At 38.6% G+C, this 20,250-nt stretch overlaps 1 protein-coding gene across 2 annotated transcripts in view; it reads left to right on the top strand.

Annotated features, from left to right (window-relative positions):
- The window catches only part of LOC117326820 (mitochondrial glutamate carrier 1-like), a 47,611-nt gene that overhangs the window by 15,748 nt on the left and 11,613 nt on the right, over positions 1-20,250 (top strand). For both annotated transcript variants that reach the window (XM_033883556.1, XM_033883558.1), the window contains exons 2-6: positions 7,974-8,191; positions 8,923-9,057; positions 9,381-9,436; positions 15,516-15,606; positions 18,283-18,404. In XM_033883556.1, the coding sequence (XP_033739447.1) occupies positions 8,181-8,191; positions 8,923-9,057; positions 9,381-9,436; positions 15,516-15,606; positions 18,283-18,404 (415 nt within the window). In that variant the 5' untranslated portion in view covers positions 7,974-8,180. The remainder of the gene's footprint in view (positions 1-7,973; positions 8,192-8,922; positions 9,058-9,380; positions 9,437-15,515; positions 15,607-18,282; positions 18,405-20,250) is intronic.

Below are 20,250 nucleotides of genomic sequence, written 5' to 3'. Positions count from 1 at the left end.
ATCACTATGGGGTGGGGATTCAAAATTGTACAAATGGTGAGGCTGACCCCACGGGGGCCTGAGGGGCGGGGCCAATTGGGGTTAATTTGGCTAAATTGATATGAACAACTTCTCCTCTGAAACCAAGCAAAGGATATTGCTCATATTTGACTGTGAGCATCCCTTTGGGGCCAGGATTCAAAATTGTACAAATGGTGGGGCCGACCTACCTGGGGCCTGAGGGGCAGGGGCCAAAAGGGGTCAATTTGGCTAAATTGATATAAACAACTTCTTCTCTGAAACTAAGCTATGGATATCACTCATATTTGCCTGGTACAACCCCCGGGGTAGGGATTCAAAACTGTATAAATGACAGAGCTGACCCCCGGGGAGCTAAGAGGCGGGGCCAAAAGGGGTCATTTTGGCAGAATGGATATAAACAACTTCTTCTCTGAAACTAAGCAATGGATATCACTCACATTTGTATGGTAGCATGGTCATGGAGTGGGGATTCAAAATTGTACAAATTTTGGGGTTGACCCCCCCAGGGGACTTAGGGGTGGGGCCAAAAAGGGTCAATTTGGCTAAATTGATATGAACAACTTCTTCTATGAAACAGCTCATATTTGATTGGTAGCATCCTTTTGGTTAGGGATTCAAAATTTTATAATGGAAGGAACTGACCCCGGGGTGCAGAGGGCGGGGTCAAAAGGGGTCAATTGGTTTAAACAACTTCTTTTCTGAAACTAAGCAATGGATATCGCTCACATTTGTGTGGTATCATCTGGGGTTGCGCCAAAAGTCAATTTCATTTCATGGATTAATGCATTTTTGGCATAAAAACCTCACGTACCCATATATAAAATGCCTATGATTTATATATTGACATAGCAATACCAGTGACATATATACTTAATCATTATTCTTGTTTCATATCTCATGAAATCAAGGTGAGCGATACAGGCCCTCTGGGCCTCTTGTTTGTACATACATGTATAATAACATGTAATGGGAAAAAATTAGCCCAATAGGTTCTAGAAATGACAGAAATAAAAGGTATCATATCAAATGGTTTTGAATTTCGGCCATTTGGCCATTTATAAATTTCAAGGTATGACATACATGGCTGTCATATTTGATTTTTGACCTACATGTACAAATTAAATGTTGCAAGGACTTCTTTATTATATGTCCTATTCTATACTTGACAGACTTTGAACATCTTACCTACCAATGAAAAGATTAAGGGGCCACAAAATATAGCAGAAAAAAAATGAAGAATAAGAAAATTAACGATTCCAATAGGGCTTTTCACAAAATGCTAAAAAACCCTAATTAGATCATTGTAGGCTTGTATCCTAATATGTTATAAGGCACTGGTTCAAGTACATGTACTAGGTACTATTTCCAGTTCTAACTGATTTGGTTCACAGCTGCTACAGATGTGATTAACTGAAGGCTATCTAATGGAATGAAGGTGTGGCTAGGATCTATTGATTTTTATGTCATCTGAGTGCCATTGCACTGTCTGCCATTGTCAGACTCCCACTATATAACAGTGTATCTTGAGCCAGACAACTCAATGTTTATCTGGGAGACTGCTACCCACAGAGATAAGGTAAGCCGTATTGTAAGATTGATGGTACATTCTGGTACATAGGACAGATTACATCAACAGACATGTGTATTAATGCTTACAACATGTCAGGAGACAACAACCTATTACTGGTTAAATGACCTACAAATATCATTGACATGTAATTCTTTTGTGTTTTTGTGTATGAGATTGGTGCTATCAATTGTAACCATACAAACATTGTAACCCTCTGTTAACTATACATTGTAACCCTCTATACATTGTTACCTCTATACATTGTAACCCTCTATACATTGTTACCCTCTGTTAACTATACATTCTAACATTGTAACCTCTATACATTGTTACCTCTATACATTGTAACCCTCTATACATTGTTACCTCTATACATTGTAACCCTCTATACATTGTTACCCTCTGTTAACTATACATTCTAACATTGTAACCTCTATACATTGTTACCTCTATACATTGTTACATCTATACATTATAACCCTCTATACATTGTTACATCTATACATTATAACCCTCTATACATTGTTACCCTCTATACATTATAACCCTCTATACATTATAACCCTCTATACATTGTAACCCTCTACATTATAACCCTCTATACATTATAACCCTCTATACATTGTAACCCTCTATACATTGTTACCTCTATACATTGTTACCTCTATACATTGTTACCTCTATACATTGTAACCCTCTATACATTGTAACCCTCTATACATTGTTACCTCTATACATTGTAACCCTCTATACATTGTTACCTCTATACATTATAACCCTCTATACATTGTAACCCTCTATACATTGTTACCTCTATACATTGTTACCCTCTATACATTGTTACCTCTATACATTGTAACCCTCTATACATTGTTACCTCTATACATTGTTACCCTCTATACATTGTTACCTCTATACATTGTTACCTCTATACATTGTAACCCTCTATACATTGTTACCTCTATACATTGTAACCCTCTATACATTGTAACCCTCTATAAATTGTTACCCTCTATACATTATAACCCTCTATACATTGTTACCTCTATACATTGTTACCTCTATACATTGTAACCCTCTATACATTGTAACCCTCTATACATTGTAACCCTCTATACATTGCTTCCTCTATACATTGTTACCTCTATACATTATAACCCTCTATACATTGTTACCTCTATACATTGTTACCTCTATACATTGTAACCCTCTATACATTGTTACCTCTATACATTGTAACCCTCTATACATTGTTACCTCTATACATTGTTACCTCTATACATTGTAACCCTCTATACATTGTTACCCTCTATACATTGTTACCCTCTATACATTGTTACCTCTATACATTGTAACCCTCTATACATTGTTACCCTCTATACATTATAACCCTCTATACATTGTAACCCTCTATACATTGTAACCTCTATACATTATAACCCTCTATACATTGTAACCCTCTATACATTATAACCCTCTATACATTGTAACCCTCTATACATTGTTACCTCTATACATTGTTACCTCTATACATTGTAACCTCTATACATTATAACACTCTATACATTGTAAACCTCTATACATTGTAACCCTCTATACATTGTAACCCTCTATACATTGTAACCCTCTATACATTGTTACCCTCTATACATTGTTACCTCTATACATTGTAACCCTCTATACATTGTTACCTCTATACATTGTAACCCTCTATACATTGTAACCCTCTATACATTGTTACCTCTATACATTATAACCCTCTTTCCATTGTAAACCTCTATACATTGTTTCCTTTATACATTGTAACCCTCTATACATTATAACCCTCTATACATTGTAACCCTCTATAAATTGTAACCTCTATACATTGTTACCCTCTATACATTGTTACCTCTATACATTGTAACCTCTATTCATTGTAACCCTCTATACATTGTAACCCTCTATACATTGTAACCTCTATACATTATAACCCTCTATACATTGTCACCTCTATACATTATAACCCTCTATACATTATAACCCTCTATACATTATAACCCTCTATACATTATAACCCTCTATACATTGTTACCCTCTATACATTGTAACCCTCTATACATTGTAACCCTCTATACATTGTTACCTCTATACATTGTAACCCTCTATGCATTGTTACCTCTATACATTGTTACCTCTATACATTGTTACCTCTATACATTGTAACCCTCTATACATTGTCACCTCTATACATTGTTACCTCTATACATTGTTACCTCTATACATTGTTACCTCTATACATTGTAACCTCTATACATTGTAACCCTCTATACATTGTTACCTCTATATATTGTAACACTCTATACATTGTAACCCTCTATACATTGTAACCCTCTATACATTGTTTCCCCCCTATACATTGTAACCTCTATACATTGTAACCCTCTATACATTGTTACCCTCTATACATTGTTACCTCTATACATTGTAACCCTCTATACATTATAACCCTCTATACATTATAACCCTCTATACATTGTAACCCTCTATACATTGTTATCTCTATACATTGTAACACTCTATACATTGTTACCCTCTATACATTGTTACCTCTATACATTGTAACCCTCTATACATTATAACCCTCTATACATTGTAACCCTCTATACATTGTTACCTCTATACATTGTTACCTCTATACATTGTAACCCTCTATACATTATAACCCTCTATACATTGTTACCTCTATACATTGTTACCTCTATACATTGTTACCCTCTATACATTGTTACCTCTATACATTGTTACCTCTATACATTGTTACCCTCTATACATTGTTACCTCTATACATTGTTACCTCTATACATTGTAACCCTCTATACATTGTTACCTCTATACATTGTAACCCTCTATACATTGTAACCCTCTATACATTGTTACCTCTATACATTGTTACCTCTATACATTTTAACCCTCTATACATTATAACCCTCTATACATTGTAACCCTCTATACATTGTAACCCTCTATACATTGTTACCCTCTATATATTGTAACCCTCTATACATTGTTACCTCTATACATTGTAACCCTCTATACATTATAACCCTCTATACATTGTAAACCTCTATACATTGTAACCCTCTATACATTATAACCCTCTATACATTATAACCCTCTATACATTGTAACCCTCTATACATTGTAACCCTCTATACATTATAACCCTCTATACATTGTAAACCTCTATACATTGTAACCCTCTATACATTGTAACCGTCTATACATTGTTACCTCTATACATTGTAACCCTCTATACATTGTTACCCTCTATACATTGTTACCTCTATACATTACAGTATACTAATCAGAAATTGATTTTTGAAAAGCACAATACTTTTTATTTGGACTTCAGTTAAAACTTTAAAAGTTGACAAAAAATTATGAAAACTGCTAATATAGATTAAAAAGTCATTCAAAATAGATAATGAACATCTGTTTGTATTGTTGGACAGTAGATTAAATACAATTTACACTTTAATCAATGTGTTATTAACTGGGCCATGACAGCAAGAGGGATAAGCTTTCATAGACTGTTGTACATGTAGTGGAAGGGAAATAACTCCTATAGTGTATACCTTATATGTCACAGATAAATGGTGGCCTCCTTCCTTACTATAATGACACATACATGTAGCATGAAGATTCTATCATTTCAAATACAGTAACAATAATGTGCTCATACCAACCGTCACAGTGTAATTAGACAGTGTAGTTACCTCCTTCTCAACCTCTCCAATTCCACAATTAATGAAATATCCAGATGAGCGATACAGGTCCTCTCCAGGGCCTCTAACAAAGTTATTGCACAATTGATTAGTCATTCTTCTAGCAATAATTCAAAAACGTTTAAACTACTAACACAGAAAAATAAAGGCATTTATCCGTTTGTATCCATAATATCATATACCATAAAGAGGTTGAGTGTGATTTGTAATTACTTATTATTACATATCTCCATGTTGTATTACTTGTTATATCATGTCATTATTGCAAAAGTGGAAATGTTTGTGGCGTCAAAAATTAGCTTATTTCAGGATTATTATATCTTTGCGAAAAATATCCACACACGAACATATTAATATGTATAAATGTTGACACTTGTGCGAATATATTTCCATCAAATGATCTTAATACAACAAAATCCAAGACTGGTAAACCATGTCGGCATTCAAGCATCATGTCATCCATGTGTGATGTTGTCATGGTTGCTCAATTAATTGAGACATGGCTACATGTATATTAATTTGAAAAGTGATAAGTAATGAGATTTCAACCATTGGTGTAGCATCATTTAGTAGAACTGTCCTTCTTGAAATTCAAACCTCTAACTGCTCCAATACTGACCAAGTGTAATTAGTACTAACTCTATAACAATATGTAAGTACTATTCAAGTTTGAGTACTTATCGGGTACCTTGACAAATATCCAAGTAGGAGGAAAAGGGAGATAACTCATACTCAGATGATACATGCCCAATGACATTGCAGCGAGAAAATATATTCTCAACATTATAGTTACAAGAATTTCAACACACGAAAATATCCGCTGTTACAGTAATTAATTGTGTTGAAAATCAATAAAAAAGATTTAAATGAGAATGTTTTAAGATATTTTCTGATTTCCTCCTAAATTAGTTCAGAGGGAGTTTCCAGTTACTAATATACTGAACATAATCGTAACATTTTGAAAAGGTTTTGTTGCTTGGTGGAAAAATTTTCATAGTGGTTATGAGGGATGCCAAACAAAGCTGTAATATAGTTCAAACAAGTTTTGTAGCCATAGTAACTAAAAGGAGATTTTCAAATTGGTCAAAATTTAGATTGTACAGTGGAACCTCTATAAACCGAACATGCACGGGACAAGGATATTCATTCGGTTTACAGAGGGTTCAGTTTGGAGAAGTTGACAGAAAAATGACAAGTCGCATATAATTGGTCGGGACGATGTTTTGTTAGAATGTACCCGATTACAAACCGGCACGACCTACTACATGCGTAGACAATTTGGTTTATCTGAATAATATGATTATTATGAAAGTCAATCCATATATATATTGCAGATTATATAAGAAAGACAAATAAATATAACTGTAGTTTTAAACAGTATTTTTACATTTATAACTGCACTTTACGATCGACCTGCATTTTGTTACATCCGGTGAAGCTTCGTCATGTGGATGGGGCCGATACGGAATATTTTACACATCGAAAAATTTGAAAGGGTGTGAAGATTTTTTGTTTCAATATTAATTACAATTGATCAGTTGATACTGCGGTTGTATTTCCGACATCGGTATTGTCTAAAAAACATTACAGGCTTCATTTACGACCATGCAAAAACAACCCCCTTTGGGCCTCATTTAAATTAGATACGAAACTCGCGATTGGGCTTCTAGCTCTACTTGCATTGAAAAGATAAACAAACCGCTGGCTTCAATGAAGTGTGGCATTGTTTCATAATTGTCGTGTTGATTATACACTCAGCCTACCGTCATAATGCCCCCCTTGGGGTATATATTGGATACCTGTACAAATCACCTACATGTATACGTAGGCCCTGAGACAATTAGGCTTCACACAATACCCATCATGGGTGTTGTTTCACGGTTGACTGGCCTGACCTCGTGTCATAATCGCTCAGGTAAGGCCGGTTTTCAGAAGTAATTTTTGGTATATTTTAACAGGAACCGGTCACAAAATCGGTTTGGTGTTTGGAATTCAGAGGGATCGGTATTTGGAAGTTTTTTAATACTATGATAAAGAAGGACCAATTCCATACAATGACAATTTGTTTGGTATTCAGAGGTGTTCGGTTTTTAGAAGGTTCGGTTCTTGGAAGTTGCACTGTATATACATTATTATTATTATGTGATTTGATGTATATAGGCATATTAAAGGACTTGGGGAACAATATTGCCACTTCTCTAAGCTTCATTATAACAACATTGCCACTTCTCTAAGCTTCATTACAACAATATTGCCACTTCTCTAAGCTTCATTATAACAACATTGCCACTTCTCTAAGCTTCATTATAACAATATTGCCGCTTCTCTAAGCTTCATTACAACAATATTGCCACTTCTTTAAGCTTCATTATAACAACATTGCCACTTCTCTAAGCTTCATTACACCAATATTGCCACATCATTGCCTCTTCTCTAAGCTTGATTAGTGACTCTGAGGACTTAGTGGTCACCATTGCCTCTTCTCTAAGCTTGATTAGTGACTGTGGGGACTAGGAAACAACATTGCCTCTTTTCCCAAACTTCATAAGTGACTGTACGGGTTGTTTAGGGAAGTATTGTTACTAATTATTATTATAGTTTTACTTTGATTTCAGGAGTCAGTGCCACACATTAAAGGAAGACAATACCTGAGTGACTGGAATAGCTGAGGTGCTCATCACAAGAAGGTGTGGTCCATCTTAACACAATTAAGGCAGAGACTGGTCACTACTGGAAATTTCATGAAATAACAACTCAGGACAATATAGTGATTACCAGCTGAAGTCACTGTCTTTAAATTTTGCCAAGCAAATTACTGTTTGATGGAGTTTTCGTAAGTATTTTTATCAAGTCACCTGGGCAGAAGCACCAAGGTAACTTTTTGCCATACTAGAGTACAATGTATCTGTTTGTCTGTCGTCAGTATCATGGTGGGGCTACAATAGCTGACAATGAACTGTTAATATGGGAGGCATATAAAGGGCTGGAGTCTCATCAATAGTGATTCCATTTCAAGTCCAGATATTTGGAACTGAACCAGAAAGCTAAATGTTAATTAAAAGACAGTTTTGATTGAATTACATAATAGCGAGTGACAGATCCCAAACTCAGACAGTATTCGTAATATAACTGAAAATGGAGTGTTTGCCATGATCACTGAAATATTAAAGTGGGCAATACAGGATCTATAGGCCTCTTGTACTAATCATACAGATTCACTGATTAAGTTTGATTTAAATAAGAAACATCTGTATGAAATTTATTTGGTAATAATAAATAGTTAAAGGTGAAAGGATGGAAATAACAAAAAATAATAATTAAATGTTTTTGAATCTTGCCATATAATTTATATGACTGAGTACATATCAATTAAGTAATAAAGCCAAAGCTTGATTTAGCATCCTCTTCTCAAAGCAATCACTATACTACCAAGCTAAAATCCTTCTAGTCTGAGGTATCAGATTAGCCAAACAGAATCTCCACTTTTACAAAAGATTACAGGAATTCGATGATTTAGAATTGTGTCACTGTGAAATGTTTAACTTTGATTGTTGATTCTTCCAGGTTAATTCCTAAAGTAATCAATGGGGGTATAGCGGGAATAGTAGGGGTAACCTGTGTGTTCCCCATCGACCTGACAAAGACACGGCTACAGAATCAACAGCCAGGACCTAATGGCCAGCTTCTCTACCGCAGCCTGTAAGTCTATAGGTTTAAAAATCTCTCCATTAACCACACACTGTATGTAGGTATGATCCAAGTACGATATCACAATTTCTAAAATATTCGATGTTGTTATTGTAAAAACATTACAATGTAATAAATATATTATTATATCTTTTTGTATAACTAAGTCAACTGACCCAATTGTAGTTTTAATGAGTTAAAACTTAACCCCTTAACATCATAGCCAAATCTATTTGTATTAAATTTTGAATTTTGAATCGAGGTTCAGATGTCTTTTAATATATGCATGTACAATTTTCATTAACTATTATTTTGTTTTATTTCCATTATCACAGGTGGGACTGCTTTTCAAAAACCTACAGAAATGAAGGATTCTTTGGAATGTACAGGGGTAGGTAGTAGTCAATCCCCCATCACCACCCCTTTGAGATATACAGTAGGTAGTAGTCAATCCCCCATCACCACCCCTTTGAGATATACAGGGGTAGGTAGTAGTCAATCTCCCATCACCTCCCCTTTGAGATATACAGTAGGTAGTAGTCAATCCCCCATCACCACCCCTTTGAGATATACAGGGGTAGGTAGTAGTCAATCTCCCATCACCTCCCCTTTGAGATATACAGTAGGTAGTAGTCAATCCCCCATCACCACCCCTTTGAGATATACAGGGGTAGGTAGTAGTCAATCTCCCATCACCTCCCCTTTGAGATATACAGTAGGTATTAGTCAATCCCCCATCACCACCCCTTTGAGATATACAGGGGTAGGTAGTAGTCAGTCCCCCATCACCTCCCCTTTGAGATATACAGGGGTAGGTAGTAGTCAATCCCCCATCACCTCCCCTTTGAGATATACAGGAGTAGGTAGTAGTCAGTCCCCCATCACCACCCCTTTGAGATATACAGTAGGTAGTAGTCAATCCCCCATCACCACCCCTTTGAGATATACAGGGGTAGGTAGTAGTCAATCTCCCATCACCTCCCCTTTGAGATATACAGTAGGTAGTAGTCAATCCCCCATCACCACCCCTTTGAGATATACAGGGGTAGGTAGTAGTCAATCTCCCATCACCACCCCTTTGAGATATACAGTAGGTATTAGTCAGTCCCCCATCACCACCCCTTTGAGATATACAGTAGGTAGTAGTCAGTCCCCCATCACCACCCCTTTGAGATATACGGTAGGTAGTAGTCAATCTCCCATCACCACCCCTTTGAGATATACAGTAGGTAGTAGTCAGTCCCCCATCACCTCCCCTTTGAGATATACGGTAGGTAGTAGTCAATCCCCCATCACCACCCCTTTGAGATATACAGTAGGTAGTAGTCAGTCCCCCATCACCACCCCTTTGAGATATACAGGGGTAGGTAGTAGTCAATCCCCCATCACCACCCCTTTGAGATATACAGTAGGTAGTAGTCAATCCCCATCACCTCCCCTTTGAGATATACAGTAGGTAGTAGTCAGTCCCCCATCACCACCCCTTTGAGATATACAGTAGGTAGTAGTCAGTCCCCCATCACCTCCCCTTTGAGATATACGGTAGGTAGTAGTCAATCCCCCATCACCACCCTTTGAGATATACAGGGGTAGGTAGTAGTCAATCCCCCATCACCACCCCTTTGAGATATACAGTAGGTAGTAGTCAATCCCCCATCACCACCCCTTTGAGATATACAGTAGGTAGTAGTCAGTCCCCCATCACCACCCCTTTGAGATATACAGGGGTAGGTAGTAGTCAATCCCCCATCACCACCCCTTTGAGATATACGGTAGGTAGTAGTCAATCCCCCATCACCACCCCTTTGAGATATACAGTAGGTAGTAGTCAATCCCCCATCACCACCCCTTTGAGATATACAGGAGTAGGTAGTAGTCAATCCCCCATCACCACCCCTTTGAGATATACAGTAGGTAGTAGTCAATCCCCCATCACCTCCCCTTTGAGATATACAGGAGTAGGTAGTAGTCAATCCCCCATCACCACCCCTTTGAGATATACAGTAGGTATTAGTCAATCCCCCATCACCTCCCCTTTGAGATATACGGTAGGTAGTAGTCAGTCCCCCATCACCACCCCTTTGAGATATACAGTAGGTAGTAGTCAGTCCCCCATCACCACCCCTTTGAGATATACAGGAGTAGGTAGTAGTCAATCCCCCATCACCACCCCTTTGAGATATACGGTAGGTAGTAGTCAGTCCCCCATCACCACCCCTTTGAGATATACAGTAGGTAGTAGTCAGTCCCCCATCACCACCCCTTTGAGATATACAGGAGTAGGTAGTAGTCAGTCCCCCATCACCACCCCTTTGAGATATACGGTAGGTAGTAGTCAGTCCCCCATCACCACCCCTTTGAGATATACAGGAGTAGGTAGTAGTCAGTCCCCCATCACCACCCCTTTGAGATATACAGTAGGTAGTAGTCAATCCCCCATCACCACCCCTTTGAGATATACGGTAGGTAGTAGTCAGTCCCCCATCACCACCCCTTTGAGATATACAGTAGGTAGTAGTCAATCCCCCATCACCACCCCTTTGAGATATACAGTAGGTAGTAGTCAATCCCCCATCACCTCCCCTTTGAGATATACAGTAGGTAGTAGTCAATCCCCCATCACCACCCCTTTGAGATATACGGTAGGTAGTAGTCAGTCCCCCATCACCACCCCTTTGAGATATACAGTAGGTAGTAGTCAATCCCCCATCACCACCCCTTTGAGATATACGGTAGGTAGTAGTCAGTCCCCCATCACCACCCCTTTGAGATATACAGTAGGTAGTAGTCAGTCCCCCATCACCTCCCCTTTGAGATATACAGGAGTAGGTAGTAGTCAATCCCCCATCACCACCCCTTTGAGATATACAGGAGTAGGTATTAGTCAATCCCCCATCACCACCCCTTTGAGATATACAGTAAGTAGTAGTCAGTCCCCCATCACCACCCCTTTGAGATATACAGTAGGTAGTAGTCAATCCCCATCACCTCCCCTTTGAGATATACAGGGGTAGGTAGTAGTCAGTCCCCCATCACCACCCCTTTGAGATATACAGGGGTAGGTAGTAGTCAATCCCCCATCACCACCCCTTTGAGATATACAGTAGGTAGTAGTCAATCCCCATCACCTCCCCTTTGAGATATACAGGGGTAGGTAGTAGTCAATCCCCCATCACCACCCCTTTGAGATATACAGTAGGTAGTAGTCAATCCCCATCACCTCCCCTTTGAGATATACAGGGGTAGGTAGTAGTCAGTCCCCCATCACCTCCCCTTTGAGATATACAGTAAGTAGTAGTCAATCCCCCATCACCACCCCTTTGAGATATACAGGAGTAGGTAGTAGTCAATCCCCCATCACCACCCCTTTGAGATATACGGTAGGTAGTAGTCAATCCCCCATCACCACCCCTTTGAGATATACGGTAGGTAGTAGTCAATCCCCCATCACCTCCCCTTTGAGATATACAGTAGGTAGTAGTCAGTCCCCCATCACCACCCCTTTGAGATATACAGTAGGTAGTAGTCAATCCCCCATCACCTCCCCTTTGAGATATACAGGGGTAGGTAGTAGTCAATCCCCCATCACCTCCCCTTTGAGATATACAGTAGGTAGTAGTCAATCCCCCATCACCACCCCTTTGAGATATACAGTAGGTAGTAGTCAGTCCCCCATCACCTCCCCTTTGAGATATACAGGAGTAGGTAGTAGTCAATCCCCCATCACCACCCCTTTGAGATATACAGGGGTAGGTAGTAGTCAATCCCCCATCACCTCCCCTTTGAGATATACAGGGGTAGGTAGTAGTCAATCCCCCATCACCACCCCTTTGAGATATACAGGGGTAGGTAGTAGTCAATCCCCCATCACCACCCCTTTGAGATATACAGGGGTAGGTAGTAGTCAATCCCCCATCACCACCCCTTTGAGATATACGGTAGGTAGTAGTCAGTCCCCCATCACCACCCCTTTGAGATATACGGTAGGTAGTAGTCAATCCCCCATCACCTCCCCTTTGAGATATACGGTAGGTAGTAGTCAATCCCCCATCACCACCCCTTTGAGATATACGGTAGGTAGTAGTCAATCCCCCATCACCACCCCTTTGAGATATACGGTAGGTAGTAGTCAATCCCCCATCACCACCCCTTTGAGATATACGGTAGGTAGTAGTCAATCCCCCATCACCTCCCCTTTGAGATATACAGTAGGTAGTAGTCAGTCCCCCATCACCACCCCTTTGAGATATACGGTAGGTAGTAGTCAATCCCCCATCACCTCCCCTTTGAGATATACAGGGGTAGGTAGTAGTCAATCCCCCATCACCTCCCCTTTGAGATATACAGGGGTAGGTAGTAGTCAATCCCCCATCACCTCCCCTTTGAGATATACAGGAGTAGGTAGTAGTCAATCCCCCATCACCACCCCTTTGAGATATACGGTAGGTATTAGTCAATCCCCCATCACCACCCCTTTGAGATATACAGTAGGTAGTAGTCAGTCCCCCATCACCTCCCCTTTGAGATATACAGGAGTAGGTAGTAGTCAGTCCCCCATCACCACCCCTTTGAGATATACAGGAGTAGGTAGTCAATCCCCCATCACCTCCCCTTTGAGATATACAGTAGGTAGTAGTCAGTCCCCCATCACCACCCCTTTGAGATATACAGTAGGTAGTAGTCAGTCCCCCATCACCACCCCTTTGAGATATACAGGGGTAGGTAGTAGTCAGTCCCCCATCACCTCCCCTTTGAGATATACAGGAGTAGGTAGTAGTCAATCCCCCATCACCACCCCTTTGAGATATACAGGGGTAGGTAGTAGTCAATCCCCCATCACCACCCCTTTGAGATATACAGTAGGTAGTAGTCAATCCCCCATCACCTCCCCTTTGAGATATACAGTAGGTAGTAGTCAGTCCCCCATCACCTCCCCTTTGAGATATACAGTAAGTAGTAGTCAATCCCCCATCACCACCCCTTTGAGATATACAGGAGTAGGTAGTAGTCAATCCCCCATCACCACCCCTTTGAGATATACGGTAGGTAGTAGTCAATCCCCCATCACCTCCCCTTTGAGATATACAGTAGGTAGTAGTCAATCCCCCATCACCACCCCTTTGAGATATACAGTAGGTAGTAGTCAATCCCCCATCACCTCCCCTTTGAGATATACAGTAGGTAGTAGTCAATCCCCCATCACCACCCCTTTGAGATATACAGTAGGTAGTAGTCAATCCCCCATCACCACCCCTTTGAGATATACAGGGGTAGGTAGTAGTCAATCCCCCATCACCTCCCCTTTGAGATATACAGTAGGTAGTAGTCAATCCCCCATCACCACCCCTTTGAGATATACAGGGGTAGGTAGTAGTCAGTCCCCCATCACCACCCCTTTGAGATATACAGGGGTAGGTAGTAGTCAGTCCCCCATCACCTCCCCTTTGAGATATACAGGGGTAGGTAGTAGTCAGTCCCCCATCACCACCCCTTTGAGATATACAGGGGTAGGTAGTAGTCAGTCCCCCATCACCACCCCTTTGAGATATACAGGAGTAGGTAGTAGTCAATCCCCCATCACCACCCCTTTGAGATATACAGGGGTAGGTAGTAGTCAGTCCCCCATCACCACCCCTTTGAGATATACAGGGGTAGGTAGTAGTCAGTCCCCCATCACCACCCCTTTGAGATATACAGGAGTAGGTAGTAGTCAATCCCCCATCACCACCCCTTTGAGATATACAGGTAGGTAGTAGTCAATCCCCCATCACCACCCCTTTGAGATATACAGGAGTAGGTAGTAGTCAATCCCCCATCACCACCCCCTTTGAGATATACAGGGGTAGGTAGTAGTCAATCCCCCATCACCACCCCTTTGAGATATACAGTAGGTAGTGGTCAATCCCCCATCACCACCCCTTTGAGATATACAGGAGTAGGTAGTAGTCAATCCCCCATCACCTCCCCTTTGAGATATACAGGGGTAGGTAGTAGTCAATCCCCCATCACCACCCCTTTGAGATATACAGTAGGTAGTAGTCAATCCCCCATCACCTCCCCTTTGAGATATACAGTAGGTAGTGGTCAATCCCCCATCACCACCCCTTTGAGATATACAGTAGGCAGTAGTCAATCCCCCATCACCTCCCCTTTGAGATATACAGTAGGTAGTAGTCAATCCCCCATCACCACCCCTTTGAGATATACAGTAGGTAGTAGTCAATCCCCCATCACCACCCCTTTGAGATATACAGTAGGTAGTAGTCAATCCCCCATCACCACCCCTTTGAGACATGTTATTTTTAGGCGGTGGTGTCAACATTTGTACTTAACTCCAAGTTGTTCATTAGATTACTTTTAACTTCTCTTTTTTAACACAATCAACAAAATTCAAGTGTATTGAGCAGGAGGGGATTTAGATCCAGTGGAATTCTATTTGACAATAATATACAGTCGTTTATCTTCTGCAGGGTCTGGCGTAAACCTAGTCCTGATAACTCCAGAGAAGGCCATCAAACTTGTGGGCAATGACTTTCTTCGTCATCACCTTAAAGATAACAGGTAGCTATATACTCGTAGTCTAAGACTGGTTGTTAGTATTTACTATTTATAGCCCCTGAGAACTAACCCATCAGTTGAAAAATCATCAGATGTAAACTGATTTTTAGCCTAACTGTGCATTCATGGCTGTGATGCCAGACAATAGGTATTATGTTTGTGATAATCAAAATTATTCGATATCAACTCAAATTCTTATAATTTAGGAAAATTTAAGTTTAATCTCTATTTCTAGCAAAAACTGTGAAGCACATGTATACCAGTGTATATATACTCAGTAGACAACACCATGTAAGCTATAACTCCTACTAGCTAGGTGACACTGTTGGGTTAAACGTTGTACACAGCCTTACTATTTCTCCCTTATCAACCACAAATGATTGATTATAATTAAGAGCATACGCAGTGCGCCAGCTCAAATAGGTGTCGTTTTAACAGATGTTCCTCGCTCCCTGATAAGGTCTGTGACCAAAATTTCTTTTGTATAAAAGTTGTAAATATTAACGTATTTTGAATAATTTTAATTCCCTCAACTGTTAACAGATAGGCAAATTGTCTGCTATATGATAGCTATAGTTAATAACTTACAAATATTGACAACGTTACTCACAGGGGTCAAATAGGCTTAAATTTTTTAACATCTCAATAACCGATTGCAAGAGGCCCAGGATGTTGATATTTGGTCTGTAGCATGCTGGGCTGAAGGGCTACCATGTTTATTGAAATGAATGACTTTGATGTACATTCCAGGTCACAGGGGTTAGATAGGCTAAAATCTTTGAACAATTTCTACTCAATAACCAAGAGGCCCAGGAACTTGATATTAGGTCTGTAGCATGCTTGGATGATGGGCTACCATGTTTCTTCAAATGAAGGACCTTGACCTACATTCAAGGTCACAGGGGTCAAATAGGTTAAAATCTATTAAATGAATTCTTCTCAATAACCATGAAGCCCAGGGACTTGATATTGGGTCTGTATAGCAGGCTTGGCTTATGAAGGGCTGTAAGATTGTTCAAATGAATGAGCCTAACCTACAGTCAAGGTGACAGGGGTCAAACAGGCGAAACTCTTTAAACAATGATTTCTCGATAGCCAAGAGACTCCAAGATCTGATATTAGGCCAATAGTATGCTGGAATAAAAATTTATTGACATGAATAAGCCTAGCTTACTCTGATATTTGAATAAGGTGGTAATCAGCTTTAAGATAGTATCTGCAGAAATGACCTAGATCAACTTCAAAGTTGCTATAGAATCAGGTGAGCAATTCAGGCCCATTCAGCCTTTTGTTTACTGTGTGTTAAAAGCAGATATTTCATGTATTGAAATTATAATAATTTCTGTGATGATTTTAAAGTCTGATACAGATCGTAAATAGCAATATCTTTATTCATTGCAAATGGGAATAACAGATGAAGCTGTGAAACACATCTGTGCTATTTTCATGTATAATGGTTGCTTACCAGATCACTTCCTAGTCAGTTGAGTAAGTCAGCTGACACGTTTCAGGGCATTCTTGAGGACTGTAAGAATTGGACACTTCAAAAGCATGCATGTGTTTAGGCCTATTTCAAAGAATACATTTGATGATTTGAAAAGTATTCAATATATGTGGTGGTAATCATTTAAGTGTGTTAGTCATCAACCATCTCAAGATGCCAAATAAAATTACAGGCCTGGAATATCACACAAGTAGGCATTTCATTCAACAGCGAACTTGAATAATTGGTGGAGGTCTTTGAAGCTTTTGTTTTGATTGTTGCTTTTTGAGAAAACGTGGCAGCTGGTTTGACCTGGTCAATTTTAGAAGCATACTTATATGCCATGGTCAGTTAAATAACACCAGTTTTCAGAATAGACAGGTTCTGGATTGAACAGGTTTTAAGTACATGTACCATATCTAAGAGGGTAAAGTCTCAAGTTCTTGATTGATACACTTCCATACTTAGCAATTTTGAATACATTTCTGATAATTTCCAAGTATTTGATTTTAATAATCATTCTGACTACATTCTGAGAAAAAGTGTGTTGACATTTACAATGTTTTCTTGGATGATCAGATCGCGATATTGTGTTAACTAAGATGATCAGATCGCTGTATTGTGTTAACTAAGATGATCAGATTGCTGTATTGTGTTAACTTAGATGATCAGATATATTGATGTATTGTGTTAACTAAGATGATCAGATCGCGATATTGTGTTAACTAAGATGATCAGATCGCTGTATTGTGATAAGTTTGATGATCAGATCGCTGTATTGTGTTAACTAAGATGATCAGATCACTGTATTGTGATAAGTTTGATGATCAGATCGCTGTATTGTGATAAGTTTGATGATCAGATCACTGTATTGTGATAAGTTTGATGATCAGATCGCTGTATTGTGATAAGTTTGATGATCAGATCGCTGTATTGTGTTAACTAAGATGATCAGATCACTGTATTGTGTTAACTAAGATGATCAGATCGCGATATTGTGTTAACTAAGATGATCAGATTGCGATATTGTGATAAGTTTGATGATCAGATCGCTGTATTGTGATAAGTTTGATGATCAGATCGCTGTATTGTGTTAACTAAGATGATCAGATCACTGTATTGTGATAAGTTTGATGATCAGATCGCTGTATTGTGTTAACTAAGATGATCAGATTGTGCTGGTAACAAAATTTCAGAAGTGGTAAGCTGTCACTGCCACGGGAGATTGTGTGTGGGGCAGGAGCTGGGCTGTTCCAGATCATCGTCACTACACCCATGGAACTTATCAAGATACAACTCCAGGATGCTGGGCGAAGTGGTAGGTACTCCTCATTACAAAATCATCCCAACATCAGTAGATAAACATGTTAAAATACTATGTTGAATTAGTGTACCAATGACAGTATTAGTGTACCAATGACAATATTAGTGTACCAATGACAATATTAGTGTACCAATGACAATATTAGTGTACTAATGACAATATTAGTGTACCAATGACAGTATTAGTGTACCAATGACAATATTAGTATATGTACCAATGACAGTATTAGTGTACCAATGACAGTATTAGTGTACTAATGACAATATTAGTGTACCAATGACAATATTAGTGTACCAATGACAGTATTAGTGTACCAATGACAATATTAGTGTACCAATGACAATATTAGTGTACCAATGACAATATTAGTGTACCAATGACAGTATTAGTGTACCAATGACAATATTAGTGTACCAATGACAGTATTAGTGTACCAATGACAGTATTAGTGTACCAATGACAATATTAGTGTACCAATGACAGTATTAGTGTACCAATGACAATATTAGTGTACCAATGACAGTATTAGTGTACCAATGACAATATTAGTGTACCAATGACAATATTAGTGTACCAATGACAGTATTAGTGTACCAATGACAATATTTAGTGTACCCATGACAATATTAGTGTACCAATGACAATATTAGTGTACCAATGACAATATTAGTGTACCAATGACAATATTAGTGTACCAATGACAGTATTAGTGTACCAATGACAATATTAGTGTACCAATGACAATATTAGTGTACCAATGACAATATTAGTGTACCAATGACAATATTAGTGTACCAATGACAATATTAGTGTACCAATGACAATATTAGTGTACCAATGACAATATTTAGTGTACCAATGACAGTATTAGTGTACCAATGACAGTATTAGTGTACCAATGACAATATTAGTGTACCAATGACAATATTAGTGTACCAATGACAATATTGGTGTAAAAATGACATCATTAGTGTATATATACCAACGGCAATATTAGTGTACCAATGACAATATTAGTGTACCCATGACAATATTAGTGTATCAATGACAGTTTTAGTGTACCAATGACAATATTAGTGTACCAATGACAATATTAGTGTACCCATGACAATATTAGTGTACCCATGACAATATTAGTGTACCAATGACAATATTAGTGTACCAACAGCAATATTAGTGTACCAATGACAATATTGGTGTACCAATGACAACATTAGTGTATATATACCAACGACAATATTAGTGTACTAATGACAGTATTAGTGTACCAATGACAATATTTGTGTACTATATTGTATAGGACTGATAAAGAATGTTCATTTTGGGGTGCAAATATCACTCTGGGATCTCTTTTTTGAATTATTCTTTGCTTATTATTTAGATAGAAACTTTGTTAAATAGCTGTGAGAGATATATCAGAACTTCAATGCTACCAGAATTTGGAGCCCGGCGAGCCTGTAAAGTTAAGGGCCATCTAGATCTATATAGAGAAATAATTTTGAAAACAAATATCCTCAAACTTGCACAAAACAATCAGTAATATAATAGCTAGTACACTATAAATTGTTTGTCCGCACATGTAGTTTCTTAAAATCATCAATATTGAAAATAATAATAATATTCTGTAAATCACTTAGATATCCAAAATACTTTTTTTCGCGAACTTCTTTCTTCCTACATATTCACAAATACAAGATTTGCTTATCTAATTAAGAAATGATGTAAAATTTGCAAATGATGAGCTATTATAGTCATGGATTATGCATGCAAAACTCCATATCAAACAAATAATCACAAAGAATTTCAATTCGGGATTGACTCTCTTTGCATATTAACATGA

Source organism: Pecten maximus, chromosome 5 (assembly GCF_902652985.1).
Source record: "Pecten maximus chromosome 5, xPecMax1.1, whole genome shotgun sequence".
Classification (NCBI taxonomy): domain Eukaryota; kingdom Metazoa; phylum Mollusca; class Bivalvia; order Pectinida; family Pectinidae; genus Pecten; species Pecten maximus.
This window is presented reverse-complemented; position numbering and strand designations above follow the sequence as displayed.